The sequence below is a fragment of the Sipha flava genome, unplaced genomic scaffold (genome assembly GCF_003268045.1).
Source record: "Sipha flava isolate LNK unplaced genomic scaffold, YSA_version1 41_pilon_pilon, whole genome shotgun sequence".
NCBI classification, from domain to species: Eukaryota; Metazoa; Arthropoda; class Insecta; order Hemiptera; family Aphididae; genus Sipha; species Sipha flava.
In genome coordinates this window covers 901401-919291 of record NW_020273144.1, presented here as the reverse complement: position 1 = coordinate 919291, position 17891 = coordinate 901401, and the positions used below count along the sequence as shown (strand labels likewise).

The 17891-nt window shown below is 24.9% G+C and overlaps 2 protein-coding genes across 8 annotated transcripts in view; one reads left to right on the top strand and one right to left on the bottom strand.

Annotated features, from left to right (window-relative positions):
• LOC112688989 (AMP deaminase 2) overlaps window positions 1-17575 on the bottom strand; it is a 31895-nt gene extending 14320 nt beyond the window's left edge. Inside the window, exons 1-3 of one of the 7 annotated variants that reach the window (XM_025562459.1) lie at window positions 16975-17575; window positions 4170-4403; window positions 2576-2774 (exon numbers count right to left, since the gene is read on the bottom strand). In XM_025562459.1, the coding sequence (XP_025418244.1) occupies window positions 2576-2774; window positions 4170-4365 (395 nt within the window). In that variant the 5' untranslated portion in view covers window positions 4366-4403; window positions 16975-17575. Of the gene's footprint in view, window positions 1-1836; window positions 1995-2575; window positions 2775-2914; window positions 3010-3385; window positions 3624-4169; window positions 4404-4547; window positions 4669-4772; window positions 4905-16974 lie in introns of those variants that run through there. The other 6 variants (XM_025562460.1, XM_025562458.1, XM_025562461.1 and 3 more) reach the window with 6 other exon arrangements.
• On the top strand, window positions 11159-16604 carry LOC112688991 (RISC-loading complex subunit tarbp2-like). Its single transcript, XM_025562465.1, has 9 exons — window positions 11159-11734; window positions 12761-12891; window positions 14325-14754; window positions 14814-15015; window positions 15096-15286; window positions 15394-15524; window positions 15916-16068; window positions 16135-16285; window positions 16351-16604. Exons 2-9 carry the CDS (start codon window positions 12766-12768, stop codon window positions 16524-16526), a joined length of 1560 nt encoding a protein of 519 aa, XP_025418250.1. The 5' UTR covers window positions 11159-11734; window positions 12761-12765; the 3' UTR covers window positions 16527-16604.
• Window positions 17576-17891: the final 316 nt, after the last annotated feature.

Sequence of the window (17891 nt, the reverse complement as noted above, 5' to 3'; positions counted from 1 at the left end):
TTAAATTTATTTTAAGTTCTTTCGACTTTTTAATATTTATTGGCAACAGAAATTACAGTTAATATTTATAACCATCATAACCCTTATTATACTGCAAAAAATATAGCAATATTATACATTAAAATGGTTAAATATAATTTTTTTTTTTAATAATTTTATATTCAAAATATAATATAATAATATAGTTATAATGTTATATTTATATTATATTTACGATTTTAGTTTTTTATTAATAATATTACTTATTGATAGGTATCAAATACTATATTTTTATTTTTTCGAGTTATGGTATGGGTATTTATTGTTTGTAATAAATATTTTTTTAGAAAATATTCCTATATCTTATTATTATGACTTTTGTTAGTTTCCATAAGTATAATTTTTGAATACATAGTATAATTATAAATATTACGGTTATCGATTAGTTACAACTTAATATTGTAGCTGAAATTTACTATTTTTTAATAAAAGAGTTTTACCAGTTTACCATAAATAAATAAAAAATAAAAAATATTATAAAACCAATAATTCTCTTGATTCACTTGAAATTAAAATAAATATAAAAAACAAACATTACATTATTATTACATTATAATTAATTTAAATCCTTATGCGTTTTCAAAATATTATACAAGAAAATAAAGTATAATAATATTTATAAAAAAATAATCACTTAATTTATATAAAACATTTATTATCTTGAGTATGAAAATAAACTATATCAATAGATATAAAGTTCAATGAACATCACTTAATCTATTAATAATATTGTTGAATAATTAGATTATTGCTATACTAAATTATGTACATTAGTTACTTAGATTATTTTATTTTATAAGCAGAAAAACCGCATTAATAATATACGAATAAGATAATTACAGTTTTAAATATTTTGTTTTTATTAATAGTTTAAGTTTTAGAAAACCAATTAAAAAACTCATTGCAACACAATAAAAAATATAAATATATATTATTTAATAAACTAAAAAGTTAATTCAACCCTCTTATTCGTAGTATACCAACTTTAATATGACCTGATAATAATTTCCGAAGTTTAATATAAAAACTGTTCTAGATATTTATCATAAATAAATTTCAATATAATGAAAAGCAAAAATCAAACAAAACATATAACTCAGTGTAGTACCGTATGCCACTGTATAATCTATATTTTTATGTATGGTAAACCGAATGTTACAAAAATTATTATAATCAATGGGTCTCATTTCTTCGTGCTTTAATACTAGTTATATAGTAGTATAATATTTATTGTACTTAATACGTATTCAAAATTTTGTAAAATATAGTATATACAATAATTATAAGCATATAATTGCTTGCTGGTTTTAACATTAGTGAATATTTTAAAAAGTTAATAAAATAAAATGATTAAAAATAAATGTACCAACTAAGATAATGTAGGAATAACTTAAATATTGTTCTTCTTTAAAATTTAATACCTCGAACTATAATACTCATAGCCTAAAAATTAAAATTTGGTATTTGAAAAGTGAATAATAAATTAATAATTGTAATCAAAATTGTTAAGAACCAAAGTATATTTCAAAACGTATAAATTAAAATTTTAAGTATTCCTTACGTTACATTATGTATATTTCGATAATGAAGCATCATTATTTTATCAAAGCTCAAATAAATAGTATATATTATAATGTATTAGAAAACATTTAAGTAAATTGATCCATATTTACATAGCACTTAAAAGAAAAAGAAAATACAAAATGTTGAAGTGTTTATATTGTAATATGTATTATACAGAAAACTATATTTTATCAACGCTTATCAAAAGCATATTAATGATTTTTAAAAACCTACCCGGTATAAAATAATCGTTCCTGACACCAAATTTGTTGCTGGTTAGTATTGGAAAACATATTTCAAAACTAAATTACACCAAGTAATGAAGTCTAATTAATACTATTATCTGCTGGTTCGAAAAATTAAAAAACTAAAAATATATCATTGCCGTAACTTATAAAAACGAATAATATCTACGCCCACAAAACGAGTAAACATTTAAAATAAACGCTGAGCTACATGACGACTGGAAGACTACTGTGGTAAACTTATGCGACAACCATCTCTGATAGTGATTCTTTTTTCAAGGCAGTTACCAACGTGGCACCTCACATAAGTCATAATTATATTACACGGTAAGGCGTATTCGCGTAGTATAAGAGGAAAACTTATAAATGCACCAGTATATACACATACCAGTCAGTGTATGATATTTCCTTTGTATTGATGTACGACAAAATAAAAATAATAATAATTACGCCACTACTAAAACTACGTCGGATAAAATTATGGTTATCGAATTACGCACAAAAAGATCTACGATAATTGTATTGTCGTCACGAGTTCGAAAATATGTTGAACAAATATACGGTACGATGTTAACCCAAACTTTCATAGTCCAGTACTTTAAATCTGCGGTATTGCTACATATTTATCCTGAGTATTACACTAATTACGATGTGCTTCAAACAAATACACATAAAAGAAAACAAAGTAAATCGTTATTATAAAATAAGTATATGTTAAAAATTCTAACCTGCTGCTAATGGCTGCCAATTTGCATTCAATGCGCTCGATAGGAAACTGTGGTACTTGATATGATGACGAACCACTAGATGCTACTAGGTCGGTGGCCAGTGGAACGCCCGTGGCTGGAGTCACATTACCAACAGGTAGACCAGTAGACGGAATTTGCGGAGGCGGAGATGAAGCCATTATTTCATCGTCGTCGCTTTCTGATAATATAAAATAATATATGTATTAATCGTTAATATTATAATATTAATTCGTCAGGAACGTTAACTGTTTAAACGGGTATAGTTAAAATTATTGCTACAGTGTTTTCATACCTATATATATAAATTAGTGAACATACGTGTGTTATATTAGAAAACCGCTTACGTCAACAGGAAGAGAAAAATGATAATCATATGACATCGAACAAAAGCGAAGAAAAAACTATGCATTGTGTACAATAAATATTAATGCAGCAAATGTATGTGATAACTAGTGTTTATATGCGATAACGTAGATTAATAAAATTAATGATTGTATAAAGGGGTATCAACTCGTATCAGTTGAACCTGTTGACGTGAGAATTTATACGAAAGACTGGGTCACCTTGTACCATCATCACGTGCAATAACAAGTAAATTAAACTCAAGAATATTATATACGTATTATAAATAATATATACATTAGAAGTGTATATGTGTTTTGATGATAAAAAATTTCCCTAATAAGATACGAAAATAAGTACCTGTCATTTGCTACAGCAAAGCTGTTTTAAAAATAAAATAAAAAATTTATCTTAAAAATAATATCAACTAATTATTATAAAATTCACCATCGTCAAAGTAATCTAAACGGTCTCTCCACGTACGTGGATATTCTTGATCAGAATCTGAATCTGAAAACGCCATGGTGGTTGTTGTTGGAGATATACAATACTTCAAACGCCTTTGTTTGAGTCTAAGATAAACACTATTTGGTGTACTACTAGGCGAAGACTATGATTCTGTTGTTAACATAGTGGTTTGAGCCGTTCCGTCTAATTCATTACGATTATTCATCAATGTATAGTTTTATTTTTAGAGAAAAAAAATGTAATTAGACCGATAATAATAAAAAGAAATATTCTGTTTTAAATGGAAACTCAATAATATATACACTTAAAATGTTCAAAAAACGTGAATATGATATTACTGATAACATTAAAATTCAACCAACAACACAAACGAGAACCGAATATACAATGATTGTTATTTTTTCATGTCACTGACTACCATTTTAACAGTTGGCAAAAAAACAATATTTTGACATGATTTTTAAAAATAGAACTACTAAAGGCTTGTTTCACATTTTCGTAACCTACCATCACAAAGAAGACACTATTGTTTAACTACTATTTGTATTACATGGTCACATAATCAAGTCAATGTATGTAAATAATATCCTAATAAATAATTATTAAGCTACAGATATACTTCTTAAACATAACATTATAATTAAATTAACTATGCAGTCAATGTGCTGTTCTTCAAATAAAATTAATCGATTTCTCTTAATTGTTCGATTAATTAGTATAATCGATTAACGAGTTTTTTACTATTAAGATAAATAATTCGTACCGGCTGAATTACCAATAGTTCCTGAGACAGGAGGAGGACTGCCTGTAGCTGTAGACCTAGACGTTACTAAGTCATCTTCTTCGTCGTACTCGGAGTCAGGTCTTGTTTGATTCATCAATTTTGGGCCAGTTACTGCAGACATCAGTGCTCCATCGTCTTCGATATTGGCCATTTTGTTTGCAGTCAGCATAGACATTTTAATCAAAACGTCGCACTGCCACGAATAAATGATTTCTGAAATACATTAATATAAATATTCCGAATTGTAAAAATAAGAAAAACTTTTTTCGTGAAAAAACAAACAATTATTGGTTTAAAAGTGAAAACGCAAAATAATAATAACGGAATATAAAATGAATAAAATACATATAGGCGTACCCAATTTCAATAACTTTTATAACAATCTATAACAAAGAACTAGAGACTAGAGTGGTAAGATTATAGAATTCAAGTGTTCAACGTGTTATTTGAGCTAATCCATACTGCACACTGAACATTGAATACAATATTGCCACACACAATTTATCAATTTAAGATATAAATAATTGCTTTCAAGATTATATAATAACAGTATTTACGAGGGTATACTATGTTATACGTTACAGTGCGTATCGTAGGTGCGCATTCTATGAATGGAGACTAGAGCTTATTCACGCATGATCATTGATCATAAATCATAATGAAATATTTGACATAAATGACCAGCACATGTACATCTCTTTGGAATAAAAACTTGATACAACAAAACAGGACAATAATAACTAGTTAAAATGAAGAATATTGCAATAGCTAATAAATAATAATAATCCAAAATATAATAACATAATATCACTAATATTTGAAAATGAAACTTTAATACTATGAGGTAGATTAATATAAATAGTGCATGCTCGTAACCATGAACTCCAAAACCCATACCACAATCATTATACATCATTACAATAAAAATAAATTATAATACTGATATATCATGCTACGGCTAAGTGTTGTTATTAAGTGGTATACAATCACAACACGGAATATTTCTATAATAGCTAAACCAATATTACCTAATCAACATATGACAACAACTTTTTATATTACGTGTATAATTAATCGCGTTTCACGAGTATAATTTTTATTTACGAGTCACTACTTATACTTTGATTTTTATCATTCCTCGTAGAAATAATATAATATATTATAGTTAAATATCATACAGTTTAAATTTAACAGTTTTCAGCTCGTTTAAAAACTTTTGTCCGTTAATTTAATGTTTGCTAGATTATTGTTTAACGATTAAAAGCCACATTGCAATATAGGTCGTAAATAATTTTTGATTAATGTAACTTAATTGAAATACAAAGTAGTATGACTTATGATTCAGTTTTAAATAATATAATATTTATTATAGTCATATATTATTATAACGTATATGTAAATTAATATTTTTTTTGTGTATTTTTCAAGCACAAATATTTACTATTCTAAACAAGGTAACAACTAAATTGTTTTGAATAAAACCACATTTAAATATTAGTACAAAGTAATTAGGTAAAAATGACCGCCAAAATTATTCAAGGGTTATATAAAATGTGAAATTAACAAATCAATAATGTGGAGAAACAAGGGAACATTTTCAGATGTTACTTTACAAATAATATTTAGAAAGATAAATATATATAAACAACTTCATTAATATAAATATAGAAAACTCCTCACTTTATGAGTTGCCTTACTACACAATTTACTACGTTCATAGTCACACAGTTCAATACGTTCTTACATAGCTTATAAATAAATAGTAGTTGCCATTAAGCCTAATAGGGGATGAGTGTAATGATAACATAGTTTATTTCTCATATCTACTATTTGTCAACTTAATTATACATACAAAGAAGATATTTTTTTTTGAATACGTACAATTGTGTAAAAATCGAATACGATCAACTAAAATAAAATTTGATCTATAAATTATAGAATTATAATTTCCCATGTTTAGGTATAATAACTGAAGACTACAATTTGAATTCCATAAGCCAAAACTAATAATAAATTCTAATTATTTTATCAATAGAAATAATTTATAAATTAAAAAATATACTTCATTATTTATTTTGATATCCTAATTTTTCAATCTAATATTCATAAGAATGATTGCATATTGATTGTTTAAAGGAAAATTCTTAATTGGAAGTCCAAAAAATATTTGTTATTAAAATGTTTTCTAAAAACTTTTTGTTACTATTATTCATTTTTTTATTCAATAAGTGTTATTAGTAGATTAGTAGGATAAATCAAGAATAAGTAACTATGAAGAAGTATTAAAAATATAAAAATAACTTATGGAATGAGATTCAAACACCAAGAAATAAATTTAAATAGTTGGTCTTTTTAAACTGGTACAAAACTAGATTTCAAACATTTAAGGTGTTGCCAAGTATATACCAGTAACTACAGTATGATTGACTTCAGAATACTTAATATTCAGTGGCGGTCAAATGATTTTATCATGGGGGGGATGTAGCTGATTTTTTAACAAACACTATATATAAAAATCATTATTTTTAAACATGGAAATTATATTATATTAATTGATATTATTAATTATTATTAATGATATTTATATTATTAAATCTATTTTTCTGATTTTTTTTGCCAATTCGTCCAGTACTTCGTCTACAGTTATATTGACAACCTCACGATGAACAACAATTAAACCATTGAGACGAATCTAAAATAATATTACACAAATGAGCTCTTATTATTATTATCTTTGTTATTGTTAAATTTATTTATTAGCTTATTGTAAATCTATCTACTCTAATCCTCGTTACTTTGCTAATTAAATGTTTATTTAGTTTTATTTTATGTTTATTTAATTTTGCTTTTCACCAATAAACCTACGCCATATGCAAAAAAAAAAAAAAACAATTCATATAATAATATAATATATTATGTTAAGCATTAAGTACTAAATTTAAATTTCATACATTTTTATAATTTAACTATAAAGGAAATGAAAAAAATCTAAAAAGTTTGTTTCAATTAGTATTTTAGTGTTTTATGTTTGAACTGTTAATTTTATTCGAGCCTAGAGACTGTATAATAATTAATAAGTACAGTATATTTATTTTTTTAAATATAAAATAGATGAATACCTATATTATATTATGTATAATGTGGATGAATTATAAATATTTAAAAAAAAGTCATGAGGGAGGATATATCCCCCTCATCTCCCCCGTTTGACCGCCACTGCTAACATTCATGAAAGAAAAACGATAAAAAAATGTCTGATCCAATGACAAAAAAATTCAACTTTTATTATTACTCATTTAATTATTTTTAATATTCATAATTGATAATTACAATTCTAATATGTAGCTTTATTAATAAATCTAAGAATAATTCTATTTTGGTTACACACAATATTCAGAATTTAAATATATTATTTATTATCATAATTATTTTATTGGGTACTGGGTTAGTATTTTTTAATGTTAGTATTGGTAATCAGTGGCGAAACTAGGATTGGTTTTCGGAGGGGTGTTGTGAATTTGGAAAAATTAAGCATTTTCTACAGGTGTTTTGTCGGGATAAGGAAGTAAGATTAATTTAGGTTTATGAGTAAAATATTTGAATTACAAATTAAACTGCTTAACTTCTATTTCGTATTGTGATATCACAAAAAAAATATTATACAATCGACTATCGAGAATTCGTAGTAACAAGGTTATTGATGTTTAAAAGTTGAACGGAACAGACGTAAATCGATTCCGCCGAAAAGGTCTTTTTATCTGTAAGAAACCTATCGATTGCGCCGAATATCTTATATATATATATCGATTTCGCCGAAAATATATGTACATGTAACATCACTATATACACATTACATTATATATATATATATATATATATACACACACCATATCTAGCACGACTGTATAATGGCACGAAGCTAAGTAATAAAAATAACATATACATTTTATAGAATAAATAAACAATAATAATATATATAATAATCAGCAACAATTGTAGTTGGATCGAAGTATAAATTTTCAGCTGAGCATGTTTTTATAATACATCTTAATGCGGTAGCGTATGTATTTGTGCTTTTGTCTGGCAATAAGAAATAAGATAATGGAACATAAATGTCCATTTTTAAAAATATGAACCGTAAACAGTTGATAGAAATATTTTAGGCAACAATAAAATTTACCACCTAAAATATTTTGTCACTAGAGTATAGCAATTTTAAATTAGAATTTGTAGAGTAGATTAAAATATAATTTACTGTGTCAGTACTTAGTAGAAAATCTACTAGAAGCAATATGTGTATTTACTAAATCCGAAAATATTATAATATAAATGTTATATTCTGATATACATATATAATTCTTCGGTGGAATTGATAGCCGGCGGAATCGATAAACTGCCGAACGGAACGTTACCAAACGTTCCATATTGTCATGTTATTATTTTTATCAATTATAATACGAACAATATTCATATTTCATATCAATCAGCCGTTTCGCGTGTTCAAGATAAACCATTTTTTTTCAACGTAGAATTTTTAAAATCTCAGAAAAATTTCGGGGGGGGGAACCCCCCAAACCCAACCCTTATTTGCGCCGCTGTTGGTAATATTATTTGATTTTATAATCGTAAAAAAAAATTAATATAGAACTAAGAAATATCAACGAAATGTTATGGAAGTTTCATTGTTATTGATTTACACACAATTGTGAAAAGCTGAGCAAGTTAGTCATTTTTTTCAACTAGTTGAAGTTAAGTTACTTTAATAAAAAACTAAGTTAGAATATAAGTTAGTTTCTGAAACTGTCAAAATTTCTAAATTAGTTAGAAGTTAGTTTTGTTTTAGATAAAAAAAACCTTTTTGTTGAAATGTAAATAATAAATTATCTAACTTAAATTATTGATTAAAACTGAAAAATTAAATTAAACACATTGTAATTTGATCAAAATGTTCTAATTAGGTAAGTAATAATTTCAATTAATTATTGGTATATCACTTATCAGTTATTAGAACATAAAGGATGAAACAAAATAAAAAAAAATATATAATAGTATGACAACTTAAAATATTAATATTTAATAAAAATACATACCTAATATAATCTATATAACTATATTCTAGTACATTTTATTCAAAATATTTGTAAAATTTTAACAAAAGTGACATTTCAAAGTTATCGTCAGACATAGACCCACGCCTTTCATCGAAAGACCTCCTGCACTAAAAAGTCTCTCGATGTGAGCACTAGAGGGAATACTTGTATTATAATTAATGTACAATTTTTGTATTTATTCAGAAAATGTTGTTAATGGTAGTTTAGGAGAAGAGTTTGAATATTCGTTAAATAAATTTTGAAGTTTATCTGTTTTTGGATTTTCTATAGCATCGAAATGTAAAAAATCATCATATGTGACTCATGTACATGTGATGCATGTGTGCGTGATTCTAGAATAATCACACATCCAAACAGTAAATATTACTGATATTGTGACAATATAATTATTAAATCTTAAATATAGGTAATACTACAATAGTTAAATATTAATATAGATAAACGGGTAAAAGTAAACCACCAATAACACTACCACGAAAATTCGGCATAGTGTCTCACTAATTGGTCAAGCCACCCGTATAGATACTATTTATATCTAGTAGATATCAACATTCTACAGACTACGCGGAAAAGCCGTGGTTCCTGTGCGTGCATTATTATAAATACTAATAATTAATAATATATATGAGCCAAAATTTATATAGGCATATATAGGCATATAGCCAAAATATCATGATTGAGGAACAAGTTTTGGAATTATGGAACGAAAAAAATAATAATAATAACTAGTTTGTTTTTTTTCTAATGAGTTAAATTAGACTATATTAAACATTAAATTCAACTAGTTAAGTTACAGAGTTAATATGAATTAAAACTAACAATTTAAGTTAGAAAGTTACTTAAACAGTAACTTTCTAACTAATTAGTGCCTAGTTTTGCAATTGTGTACATACCAGTAATAAAGTATATCTAATATATAAATTATGTAAGAGTAACAATGACAGTTAAATTTTAATGTCAATATCGATTTTGTTAAAAAATAGTTAATAATAATTGATCAATTTATTATGATCAAAATTAAAGTAATTTTGAACATTTTAATTGTACCTGTTAAGATAATAATAGTATGACTCAACATTCATAAATATCTACACCTTAATTATATTAATAATACTAATTTCTAGTTAACCGTATTTTTTTTTTTTTATAAATCCTATATTAAGTATACAGAATTATATTTCCCAAAATAACAATATTGTCGATCATTTTTATATAACCTATATTATTTTATTTTATATAAATTTTTATATTTATAAAGTTATTTTACTGCTATGATTATTATTCAACAACATTATTTTTGAAATTATTTATTATTTTTTTAAAATCGATTTTGAGAAGAGTAAAAATTATATAGAGTAAAAATTTGCTGAAGTTTTGTGAAGTTATAAGTCATTATTAACAATGAGTATATTTAGAAAATCTAAATTCAACATTTGTTTCATCGACCTGCAATCGCTTATAAGGATATTTGTTGTCTACTTGATATTATAATATGTATACGCTTATTAAGGTATAAAACATTATAAAACGATTATCATGAAGCCCATTGTAATCAATGAAAATAGGATTTTACATATGTGTATATTTTGCGAATGAAAATATACCGTTTTAGAAGCATATAAAAATACCCAAATTCAAATCAGACGTCGAAATTAGATCTCGTTTAACAATATGCTAGGTAACTTTTTTATGAACGCATATGCGCGTCTCTTTAATATTTAAATGAGAAGTTAGCACTAGATTTAAGTTAATACACATTTTCATACGCATTTTGACACTCAACCACTTCAGGCTCGTACAGAAACGAATCATGCGAAAATTCTTTATAAAAAGAATAATTTATTGAGCTACGAAAAAAATGAAAAATATTAATAAATAAATTATAGAAATATATTATTTTATAAATAAACTTAGCTTACCCAAACTCCCTTAGATTTCTACCCAAGACACTATGTGTATTTCTTATGAGTACAATTTAAAAACGAAAATCATTAAAAACCGGATTTTTACCATTTAAATATATAATCATATTATTATCCGTCGCCATGTTAAAGTCCACGTAATTACAAAATGAAGGTAGAAATACTTCCTATTATCAAATGCCGGTTTGGTTTTAAGGCCAATTACATAAATAAATAGATACCCATAACACGATTTGCGTTCGTACACAAGTTAAACACAGTGTCGTTATCTTAAATAGACCCCGAAAAATATTAAATTTTATTAATTTTAGAGAAGAAACACGCACACGAATATCATTGCTCAACATTTATTATGAAGTATAATGTGTTAATATATTGAATTTTGTTCCTGAATGCATAAATTGTAGTGTACGAGTTCGCAATTTTAACGTATAAAGTATAACTTTAACAATTTAACTTCAAAGCATATCAACCGTTTTTGAGTAGTAAAACGTTGAGAGAAAAATTTAAGGTAATTCGATTTCAATGAATTTTGTTAAGAGTTACACAATACACAAGTGAGGGTACAATCCAGTAAACTTCAATAGATATAGGGTGCTTAATATAATATTAAAATTATGTAGATACTTGAACAATTTCTATTAACCCTTGATGTGGAAAAAAGTCATAAAAATATATAAATGAAATTTAATAAATGCTTACATTAAAATTACAAATATTTTTACACGATTACTTATAATAAATAATACTATAGGTATTAAATAAATATCATTTTAAAGTAGGTACCATACTTTATTTTTAATATTTTAACCGCATAATTGCGTTAAAATCAATTAGGAATAAAAGAAAAAATATATAATTTTGGCACTTAAGTCAGTTATATAATAATAACTTACTTCCTTATGCAATATCGTATTTTTTTTTTAATTATTAAATTACAAATTTATTACATGGTACATATTGATTTTTTTTTTTACGAACATTTGAGGAAGTTATTACAGTTAGTAATTATGGTTTTCACTATACATTTATTCATTATTCTTTTGATATCTGAATACAAGGATTAAGTTAATGTATTTATTAACTCAACCAAAAAAATCATTGAAATCCCAGGATATCAAAGAAAATAAAAACTATACAAATATTTCGTTTCTATGGTAAGTATTTTAAATTTGTTATGTTTTCGTTATTTCTCGAGTTCTTTATGCAGTTTATATATATTTTAATGTGAAAGTCAAACGTGAACATTTTACTCAGTAAACATACACATTTACAAAAGCTAGTATACTTGAAAAGTTCTACATTAATCTACATTAATTGTTCCAATATCCAAGTAATAATCCAATTAATACCAATATTTATCAAACATCCTACTTATTCAAAGTATTTTTAAGTCAAACATTTCTTTTTATATAATTTTAATACTTGTAATAGTTCAAAATAAATAATTTTTTGAAATTTCAAATATATTAAGAAATTAAAAAAATAATTTTAAGCACTTGACATTATATTGAAAAATAATTATATAATTGTGTAGTTACAATGGAAAAAAGTTATGCGCAACTACATTCTGTAAAGGAGAGTGATAAGTATTACTGTGAACAAGAGAAAACATATAATACAGAAAAGAGTATACCAAATGAATACAATTTCTTAAAAATAGACAAAGTAAGTAGAATTTTAAAATTAAATTTTATCCATAAATAAGATATTTTCAACGAAGCTTAAACTTAGAATATTTAAAAAATTATATTTAATTTTATGATTTAATTATTTTTTACTTCATTCACATCATTTTTTATATCAGTAAAATTTTATAAAATGCTTAAATATAATTAATTACAATTTTAATTAAAAAAAAATATTTATAAGAAAATGTTTTTAATAATAATATACAGTGATTATTTATTAAAAAAAAAAAAAGATAGCTAATTTTTAATAACTAGATACTCTGATATTCACATACATACATTTTTCAATTAACATAGTTTTTATAAAAATATTTAACCCAACATTTTCCAATCTGTGTTGATTGATGTACAACCATTAACAATTATAATTTAATTTAAGATTATTGAAACATTGTATGTTTATTCAAAGCCCTAATCCATTTAATAATTCATAGAAGAAAAATAAGTTTAAAAAAGGCAATGAAAATGCACTTTTATATATAATAGAAAAAATTCTAAATTAATGGCTACAAATTTCAACATAAATAAAATTATACAAGTCAATTTTTATATTTATACTATCACGTAAAATATTTTAGATTTAATTGTTAATTTATTTTGATAAAATATTTTATGAATTATAACTAAAACTCATATTTCTTATTTAAGGAATTAATAAATAGGTAGGTAAATTTGTATAACTTAAAACTAGAACAATGTTACAGAATGAGATCATATATGCATAAGAAATGTTTAAAAATAATGCCTTATAAAATAAAAATGTTAACAACAACTACCAAATATTATTTCTCATACATAGTTTTTAAATAGATTTTATAACAATAAAATATAAAATTTAAAAGTATGCTTTATAAATACTAAAAATAAAATAATCTTAATTTAAGCACCAAATTTAGTATAAAGTGTTGTGGATTATAAAATAACTCTACTTAAACACACTAATTAGTTATGGCTATGAAATGTTGTTTAAGTACAAAATAAAAGTCATAATTTAATTAGCTTTACGATAAAAACTGAATGAATAATGAAATATACATTGAGAATGTATTAAATATTAGAGCAAATTAATTGTTAAACAATGGTCAATTATTTATAAAATATATATTTTTCTCTATATTACTCAAAGAAATACAATTTTAATTCCTTTAAAATTCATTTTCATTACGATTTATTAAGCTCAATTTAACAAATTATAGATTGACTAATTATATAAGCGCCAACTTAAGTTCATCATGTTTATTTTTCATTTGATATTACATATTCTAGAAAACATACAAGAATCCTATTGAAAATCAAATAAATTGCTCTTGATAATAGACTAATAACATTTATGCTGTTATACTAATAAATTATATTTTGAATATTATATAATATAGTGAATATTATTAATTTATCAATTTTTATGAATAGAAATCACAATCTCAAAAATGGTTACAAAAAAATAATTCGCCGAATTCATCATATGAATATTCTAAACATAATTACCACACTAAAAATCATCAAATACTGAAATGGTATAGAAAAAAACCATATACTAAGATAAACTATTTTAAAACTAGATCAAATTTACAAGAATCTAGTAATTCTAAAAATCATAATTATCAAAAAGATTTAAAGTATTTGTCAGGAAATAAAAAATTTGATAATGAAGGACATCAAATTATGGCCGTCACAACACAATCTAAGAAAACACCTATGACTTTATTAAATGATTGGGCGATGCTTGGTGATGGATCTAAGAATAACAAGCGTATAGCTGTATCTTATGAGCTTATATCTATTGAAGGAAGTATACATAAACCAACATTTATGTATGAGTGTCGAGTTCTTAAAAATATAGGTATAAATATTATTATTAATAGTATCATACTTAAATAATATATTATTTTAATGAAATAGTTATAGGAAAAGGACAATCTAAAAAGGAAGCAAAACAAAATTCTGCTGCTGAAATGTTAAAATCCCTTCTTAAAATTAGGTTTACGCCCAACAATTATAAAGCTATAACATCTACAACTACTACCAACAATTTGGTAGTAAATACTAATGAAATTGCTAATTCAACTAAGAGTTTACAAAACATTGATGAAAATGAAAAAAAGTAAGTAATGGTTCATTACTAAAAAATATATTTGATAAATGTATTTATATTACATTTATAATGTATTTATTTATATATAGGCAAAGTTCAAATATTAAAACAGTTCAAATTTATAGTTGCTTAATGAATCCTATAGGAGCCTTACAGGAGTTTTGCATAGCACACAAATGGATACTTCCTACTTACAATACACAACAAATACTACCATGCAATTCAAATTATAAAAAATCATATAGAGTCATTTGTAATGTATTTTTTTTACAGACAGAAGGTATTAACTAATAATTATAACAAAAGTTATTTTCAGTAAAATCCCATGTGTATTTATTTACAATTTTTTATTTATTAATAAAAATACTCATAACTCTATTTTTATAGGATATGGTAGTACTAAACAAGAAGCTAAACACAATTCAGCAAGCTTGATGAACAAAAAAATTCATGACATTGGTGAAAACAAATTAAATGAAATAATATTTTCAAAAAATAATAATATACTTCCAATTATGGTATTTTAATTACTAAAAGTATATCGATTTAGTGTACATTTATAAATCCATGGATAAATTAGTTAGAATTAAAATTATTTAATTCTGTAGAAATTTTTAAAACTAAATTCATACTTAGAACTTATTTAAACTTGAAAATTTAATTCAAAATATTCATATTAATATTATTTTTTACAAAATATACTGGTTTATAAATTTGATGCGTTTATGAAAATTTAATTATATTAAATGTTAATATAATAAAAGTATTTTAAGTTTAAATTTAAAAATTTCTTAAAATATTATTTGTTATACTCAATCGATGTACCTTAAAAAAATATGAACATTACTCTTTCACTGTTAAGAAAATTAAAAATTTAAAACTATTTTTAGTGTTTAATATTATTCTTAGATTCATGAAGATAGCTCAGCTACAAATGAGGAAAATAAAATACCGATTTGGAATACTGCACAAATGTTTCGGACATATTTTAAAATAGCAGCTAATACCACTACAACAAATGCACATGATGAAATATCAACTCAATCAAATAATTCAAACAATGTAAGAATTAAATATAAAATTTAAATTTAATTGTGTACCTACTTATAATAAAATATTAACTTTAAGAGCAACAATGTGACACCTCAAGAACATGAATTGGAACTGGAAAAATTAATTATAGAATTTAATTCAGATTCAAATGCAGCTGTTAAACAATTGGAATTTTTGGGTAAACAATTAAGTTTCATGATAAGCTTTGTGATTGTTGATCAAATAAGTAAGTTTCAAATTCATTAAACTCAGAATTTAAATTAACCTTATTTTTAAAAAAAAATTTTAAAGAAAGTGATAATGATCAAGATAAAAAATTTACTATATTGTTACAAGTAACCACTAAACCAGTTATTGTAACAACTGTAACTGGTTCTTCTATTGAAGAAGCATTAGAAAAAGCAGCTAAAAGTATATTAATTACAATGAAATCAATAATGCTCTTTACTACATCAATCCATTTTTAATAACAAAGAAAAGAACAAATCAATAGAAATACGTAAACATTAATGTGGAAGGTATAATTTATGATTTTATGAAGTATTATTTATTTATTCCAATATAAAGTTATTAAACTTGGATAAAGAATTACATATTGTTATTTATATTTATTTTTTATAGTAATATTATTTTATAGTCTCTATTATTAAAATGCTTAAGTGTGTGCGAGTGTAAATGTGCTCAAGCAGATTATTGTAAAACTTATACAATTATCATCGTTTTTTTTTTTTTAAATCTTTATTTATATACATATTACATAAATTCAGTAAAGAAAAACTGTTGCTGATAACTTTATACACAAATCTTTAATAAATATATTATACTATAAATATATATTAAACAAATACATTTTCACATAATAAATTGAATGGTTGTAGCTTTCTATTTTATTTAAAAAAAAAAAAAAAAATTTACCTTATACGTGAGTTTTTTTTTCTGGTTTTTATTCAATAACAAGGGGGGAAACGATCGCCACGACCGAATCAACAATTAGCGTCAGATAAGAACATGTTATCGTCGTACCGAAATGAAGTAATGTTACATTATTATTATTAAATCTTACTGCTTACAAGCGTGTAGGTACACTGAATTAAAAAAAAATCAAAAGAATAAAAACAAACACGTCACCACTCGGCCGTACGGGGGTATAGTGCTGTGGGTAGTTACAAGTTGGTGCGAAACAAAAAGTGTGAAAGTATAAAAAAACCGATGTGAAACCGATAGACGGAAGGAAACGGAATGAAAGAAAGACACCGAACCGACAGTACAATATTATTTCGTATCGGGATAATGAAATAAATACAAGAACGTCGTCCAGCCGGTACAGCGACGATTACGTAATGCTCGGCCGACTACAGCTGCCGCAATACAATGGTTGATTTTTTTCGTCCTTCCCCTGTTCCTCTCACCGTTCGACGACGTCCAAACCGTTCGATACGACTGGACCGAGCGCCGCGGATTAGCATTCGATCGCAGCTGCCGCCACTGACCGTGGTTACGCAGAAAAGCGGAGAGTTTCGTGATAGTTTTTATCATCGCGAAAATCGGGTGAAAACCACCACCGAAACCTTATCGGACGCGCACTCGTGATAACAAATTATTGTCGTGTTTTTATTTTTGGTTACGAACAGTCCGCGACGGTTGGCGATTGTTTTGCACGTCGTCGAACGGTCACAGATCTGAAATCCGCAACGGTGTTGAATCGACTGTTACCGCCACCGTAACGTTCCGACGCACCCCGCGATGCTCTTCTCTATTTTTCTTTCCACTAAAAATATTTAAGTCACTATTTTGAACTCACGAATTGCGTAGTGACGGCGTGTTGCCTCATC

Bases quoted from the DNA above. Each gene is read 5' to 3' on its own strand.
- LOC112688991 (XM_025562465.1), top strand. From the start codon at position 12,766: ATGGAAAAAAGTTATGCGCAACTACATTCTGTAAAGGAGAGTGATAAG. The intron at 14,755-14,813 runs GTATAAATATTA...TTAATGAAATAG, and splicing joins TCGAGTTCTTAAAAATATAG to TTATAGGAAAAGGACAATCT. The intron at 16,069-16,134 runs GTAAGAATTAAA...ATTAACTTTAAG, and splicing joins AATCAAATAATTCAAACAAT to AGCAACAATGTGACACCTCA.